General features: G+C 39.7%; 1 protein-coding gene across 1 annotated transcript; it reads right to left on the bottom strand.

The window, feature by feature from the left end:
• Positions 1-208: 208 nt before the first annotated feature.
• dscc1 (DNA replication and sister chromatid cohesion 1) lies at positions 209-5,437 on the bottom strand. Its single transcript, XM_042086530.1, has 9 exons — positions 5,178-5,437; positions 4,721-4,889; positions 4,487-4,627; positions 3,509-3,599; positions 2,779-2,917; positions 1,614-1,666; positions 1,266-1,423; positions 675-823; positions 209-418 (listed from the first exon to the last, which is right to left on the bottom strand). The coding sequence occupies exons 1-9, from the start codon at positions 5,345-5,347 to the stop codon at positions 307-309; spliced, it is 1,182 nt and encodes a 393-aa protein (XP_041942464.1). The 5' UTR covers positions 5,348-5,437; the 3' UTR covers positions 209-306.
• Positions 5,438-6,147: the final 710 nt, after the last annotated feature.

Below are 6,147 nucleotides of genomic sequence, written 5' to 3'. Positions count from 1 at the left end.
GTAGACAGGTCATCTGTTTGTACATTGTCTGCAAACATGGGGTGAAACCGGCTGCATTAAAAAAAAATTGAATATCTGTCGAATATCTGAATATCAAATATCAATCTAACTTCACCTCGGTTTGCTTACAATGCATTTGGGTTGAATTTCTTGTGACCATTACAGTCAATGCAAATTGGACCATGTAAGAAAAAAATAACAAGTAACAAAGTTTTTAAAAAATAAGGTTTTATTAACAGATAATATACACAAGGGAGACACAAATGCGTCCTCTTGATGGGGCGAGGAAGAAGCATGCTCCTCACTTTAGGTTGCGATAGGTCTTCTAGAGTTGTACACTTTGATGCCATTTTGCATTGAAGAACGTGCAAATTTCGTCAGAAGGGCTCCAGTTGTCTGTTTTTCTCCACATAGATCCCTGTTTCATAAAGTATCCAGTTAGAATGTGATCGACACTGATCTTCCATTAGGAGAGAGACAGTTGCTGAACTTGATATAAAAAAGTAAACACTCAAAATCAGTGTTTATATATCATCATCCTCCACATATTATTTAAAGGTTAGCTTTACTGTTATAGCAACAAATTATATCTTATTTATGCCATGGCTTTCAACTCTACTCATTACATTACATTACATTTGGCTGACGCTTTTTTAACCAAAGCGACTACTCACTGTATGTAGGGAGCGATGTCATTCTCAGTCCACTTCTCTCTCATACTGAAGAGGCAGCTGAAGCGCTCCAGGGTTTCCTCTGGTAGGTCCTCCACCCTCAAAAGAGAAATGGTCTCTGGTCTGGTGCTACGGTCTACCAGTGCCAAACCCTGCAGAACACAAGACAAAAGCATTGATGGAACAATGCATTCCCCATATATTTTTACCAGTTCACTTGATGTTGAATTACTTTCATATTTGGTTTGATTGAAAATAGCACTGCATTGGGAACAGATTGTTTCAATTTTTAATGACTACTGTTACTCCCTGATTGGGTCTGTCTAACAGGAAACTATGTTTTTGACCACTGGTTGATTAGATGTTGTTTTTTTTCTGTCAGGGGTCTCTGATGGTTTAACTGGAGCTGTTGTGTGCACATCCCACTTAAGCCGGACAAAGGTACACGGTATGACGAAAAGAAGAATGATTGTCACACACTGGAGTAGCTCCCAATATTTAATTGGACTAAAAACACTGGCGACGTTTTGACCCAAAAGGGTCTTTTCCAAGTACATTTCTAATGCCTTGGGTCATGTGTGTCCAGTCCCTCACCCTGAGCTGGTCCAGCTTTGTGCTCATCCCCTCCGGAACACTCTGCTGCCAGACCTCCTGGAACTCACTCAGGTGGAACTTGACTGCATTCTGCAGGAGCAGCTGGGCAGTAGCCCGGCAGATTTTATCCTCATCCAGAGAGAACGCCACCTTCCCATCTGAACACAACACGTAGCAGCAGCAGTACATCAAATGATGGTGATAAGAAAACAACAGAAATAAACATGGTGGTGTTAAGGCTATTTTTATAACCACAGAGACAGCTCAATGTGTACAGCACGATAAAACGAGAGACCACAAAGTTCTTAACTGATTTTGACAAGAGAAGAAAAGGTATGAATAGCATACCTTCGGTTGTGTACTGCCTTCCATAACAGTTCAAGCAATGCTCTATCATTTCTCTGAATCAGAAAGAGGACAATGGTTATTATCACTGAGATGACGATAACTTGTTCAACTCAACAAGAACACGAACACAACACATTTGTTTTACACTCCCATTTTTATGAAATTGATTTTAAAAGATGTAAGATTTCTTGAACACGAAAGACTTATTTCTCTCAAACTATGTTCACAAATTTGCTGAATTCTGTGTTAGTGAGCCTTCTCCTTTGTCAAGATAATCCACCTGTGCTGATAATCAGTATCAAAAGATACTGATTATTACTCACTCAGATGCATCTCCACTGGCCCAAACAGCAGGTCTTTCTAAATTATGCAGTTAAACCAATCAACAGAATAGGCTACGTGCACGGAAGGCTCTCTGTGCGCTCATTTGTTTCCGGTGGAGCCAGGTGTGTTTGAACCTGCCACTATTATTAATGTAATTAGTGTCTACACGGACCCAGTTGGGTGTTGCATTAGGGAATCAGCATGTTACGATAAAGGATTATGCGTGTGTTAAAATTGTCATTATTGGGCAAACAAGATATTCAGTGTCGGAGTGAAGATGTAAGGAGCAAAATGTAATAGAAGATGCCATTATAACACAGTTAATGCTCCGCCGGAAATAAATGAGCATACAGGGAAAACCTTTTGTGTACCTAGTCTATTCCACAAATGTGAAAAGTTTTGAAGGACATAATTGGCATGTTGCAAAAATGTTCAGAGCTGCTGCCCATGAACGAATGTGAAGGTGAACCAATACAGATTTGCCAAAATTTGTTAAACAAAAAAATTGAGGGAAATAAACCTTTTGTGAGCATAAAAGAGGTCTTAGTTCTTCTAATTAGACTAATGAACAATGGGGGCAAAAACAAACATGTTGCGTTTACATTTTGTTGAATTAACTTACAAGTTCAACAAATTTGTCTGCATACATTACTAACTCCAAGTTCACATATACAAACAGCAAGTCACTTCAGACATTACAAATTAATTAATGATGAAAATACTGTCACCAAATATTTAAAATAAATCAATCAACAGTGCAGTGCATATCATATTGTGAAAGGAAGATTGAAGACCTAGTGAATGCATATACATCATTCTTGTGAATATGCTTATTTCTTACTTTGGCTCCAGGCCACCAAGTTCCTGAAGACAATCACTCAAAGGAACTTCAGTGAAAGACCAGGATTCAGAGTCAACTAGCTGAGTTATATGGCCCACCAGCTTCATCTCATAATCAAAATCCAAAATTCTCCAGAAGCCTGCAAGACAGAGGGAGCATTAAATCTCGTGCTGTACATACATGTTAGGAATATAAGGTGTACTGTTATCCACATTATAGCAGTCAATCCCCTTTCTGATAATATGATATGATGATATTCTTTGACACAAACATACAGACATTTGTGGATATTTGTGGGCGGTAACAGGTATTCCATTCTGTTGGAGGTGCATATAAAAGCTGCATCGCCATTCAGATTACATAGAAATGAGCTGGCTCAAAGGTTATAAAAGTATTTTGTTTAGTTGTATAATGAATGCACGGTTTTTATAGCTATCCATGTGTGTTTTTGGTAACACATTTTGGTAACTATAACATGCTGATTGACATCTTCAGAACATAAACATATTCAAGGTGCCTAATGTTGAGTTACTCCAGTCTATATTTTTGACATTAATCACTCCTATGAAATTTTGCTTTTGTCTATCCAAAACAGCGGATGGTCAAATCAACGAAAACTCTTGATTGTTTGCACCTCCAACATCATGGCGTGGAGTTCTGAGTGGTATGTGACGTAAGTTTGTGTGAAAGAATTATGTATGTAAGAATTTTGAGATGAAACAGGTCTCACCATCTATTTCGCAAGCGTTAATATTTTTTAGTTGGGCCAAAAGTTCCTCTTTACTTGCTTGGATTCTTTCAAGGAGGTCAGCTGTGGAGTACTGAGGAGACAGAAAAATGCATTCTGTGGAATAGCTAGACTACATATAGACTCTTCTCTGGACTGACTGCTTTGTCAAAGAAAAGTAAACAAACTCTATACTGCAGATGGTATAGCATGTTGGGCTAATCGGGTCTTTTTCAGATATCCATATACAGCTCACAAAGCTGAAAACATGACAGCATTATGCAAAAACACTTCATGAACTTAACCATTTGACATCATCCTTATGGGATTACAGAATGTTCTATGATAATAATGAATCTATTGCTTAGCTCTTAACTCACTGATGATGCGTCCAGATTGCACCAAAGGTGCATCGTAGAACTTGCATTTACTAGATAGATAGATATAGTATAAGTATATATACTTTTTTGATCCCGTGAGGGAAATTTGATCTCTGCATTTAACCCAATCAGTGAATTAGTGAAACACACTCAGCACACAGTGAACACACAGTGAGGTGAAGCACACACTAATCCCGGCGCAGTGAGCTGCCTGCTACAACGGCGCTCAGGAAGCAGTGAGGGGTTAGGTGCCTTGCTCAAGGGCACTTCAGCCGCGGCCCACTGGTCAGGGCTCGAACCGGCAACCCTCCGGTTACAAGTCCAGAGTGCTAACCAGTGGGCCACGGCTGCCCGCAAGATAGATAGATAGATAGATAGATAGATAGATAGATAGATAGATAGATATACTTTATTGATCCCTAGGGGAAATTCAAGAACGCAGGATAGAATACTAGGTACATAGAATACTAATGCAGGTTTAGCTAACAAGCAATGTTGACAGAGACTGCTGCGAAAGTAAATTGAGCAGTGAATTGGATTTATAACAATAGTCTTCACACACTATCATTCATATGTGGAAGTAGTACAGGTAAGGCTGTACCATTTGTTCAGGGACTTCAGGCTCTTCCTCTGCGGGCAGAGATGGGCCCTCATACGGATACTCCATCAAAAGTTTCTTCAACTTCTTTAGCCTTGGCCGCTGCTGCTTCAGCTCCCAGTAGCAGTTGGAGAACCCCCATACCTAACACACACACACACACACACACACACACTGTATAATATTACACAAGCAAAGAAATAGGGAAGAGACAGTCAAAAAAACATTTCATCTCACCTCAGCATTGACAAGCTGAGCATCCGCTGACACTTCCTTCATCTGATCCGGAGTCTTACATCCAGGTACAAACAGAAGCAAGTTGGATGTGTCTGCCATTTTGAGGTCGTATGTTTTGTCTTCACTGCATATAATCGCATGCTCATCTTTGTCTCCTCTAATGACAAGGCTTAAAATGATATGAAAACATTTGAGGATCAGTTTGCTGATACGTTAGTTTCACGATAATGTAATATTTTGAGTATACGTCTCTGTGCTAAGCCTTGTAGCCTTAGTGACTCTCGGAAATGACATTTGAATGGCAGTATAGTGTAACTTCCTAGGTAATTATCCTAACCTGCCTAGATTTCACATTAGTTACATTTCGTCACAGTCTGTTACTCATCGAATACTTATGTTGCTATGATGAATTGCTTTCATTGATTTACTAAATGGTTAGACATAGCAATAACGTTACCTCTTTCCAGCTTCAATGTGTTTACAAAGTGTTTCGTCCAGTTCCATGAGGCAGTAGTCTCCAGATGACACATTTTCTCCAAAAGACAAGCAATGTGTTACCGGCAACAAATCCTGTTCTTTGAGTTTTGCGATCTCAAGTGTTGCGTTTACCTCTTCCAAAGTTCTCATTTCGTCTACAAAGGACTTTTCCGTACTTCATAAAGACGCTAACACACCGCACTTGCTGCACTTCAGTTTTCGCGCAATATCTACCGGAAATCCCAGCAAATTTGAGTGACTCTGCCACCAGCCAATGACCGACAAGGATGAATGTTAATCTGCAACGCAAGCTATTTCCTTTAGAGGGGGCTAAAGGAAAAGTTAACATGATTGTTGTTTCACATCGTTTCATGTGCAGGTGGGGGTGTACATATTTTCATGGTCATTTGAGTTAACGGGTGAGGTACCTGGGTGACATTTTAACACACGCTACATGCTGATTATTACTAACATATTTCCTCTCACTGTCATATACCTGAAATGACAGTCATTTATCCTATATCTACAAAAGTAATGGGACGCCTGCCACCCACAAAGCATTACCAGCCTATTAATATGGAGTTGGCTCTCCCTTTGCAGCTGTAACATCTTCCACTCTTTTAGTGTGTTTGTGGAAATGTTTTCCTATTCACTCAGAAGAGTATTTGAGGTCAGGCACTGATATTGGACAGAAGGCCTGGCTCACAATATCTCTTCTACTTCATCTAAAGTGTATGATGGCATAGAGAATCCTGTTCTTAGCGGGCCAGTCAAGTCAATTAACAACAATGTCTCTATGGACCTTTTGTGCACTGGGGTACAGTCATGCTGGGACCAAAGGGCTTCCTCGGACTGTTCCCAAAAAGCTGGAAGAATATTTGTCTAAATTGTCTTATAGACTACTGAAGCATTAAGATTTCCCTTCACTAACACAACCCCTAAAAAACAAC

Source organism: Alosa sapidissima, chromosome 3 (genome assembly GCF_018492685.1).
Source record: "Alosa sapidissima isolate fAloSap1 chromosome 3, fAloSap1.pri, whole genome shotgun sequence".
Taxonomy (NCBI): domain Eukaryota; kingdom Metazoa; phylum Chordata; class Actinopteri; order Clupeiformes; family Clupeidae; genus Alosa; species Alosa sapidissima.
The sequence above is the reverse complement of the archived record's forward strand: the minus strand, read 5'-3'. Positions and strand labels throughout refer to the sequence as shown.

Excerpts from the sequence above, each read along its gene's own strand:
- dscc1 (XM_042086530.1), bottom strand. The coding sequence starts at position 5,347 with ATGAGAACTTTGGAAGAGGTAAACGCAACACTTGAGATCGCAAAACTC. Across the intron at positions 4,890-5,177 it reads CACATTGAAGCTGGAAAGAG|CCTTGTCATTAGAGGAGACA; the intron begins GTAACGTTATTG and ends TATCATTTTAAG. Across the intron at positions 824-1,265 it reads CAAAGCTGGACCAGCTCAGG|GGTTTGGCACTGGTAGACCG; the intron begins GTGAGGGACTGG and ends TGTGTTCTGCAG.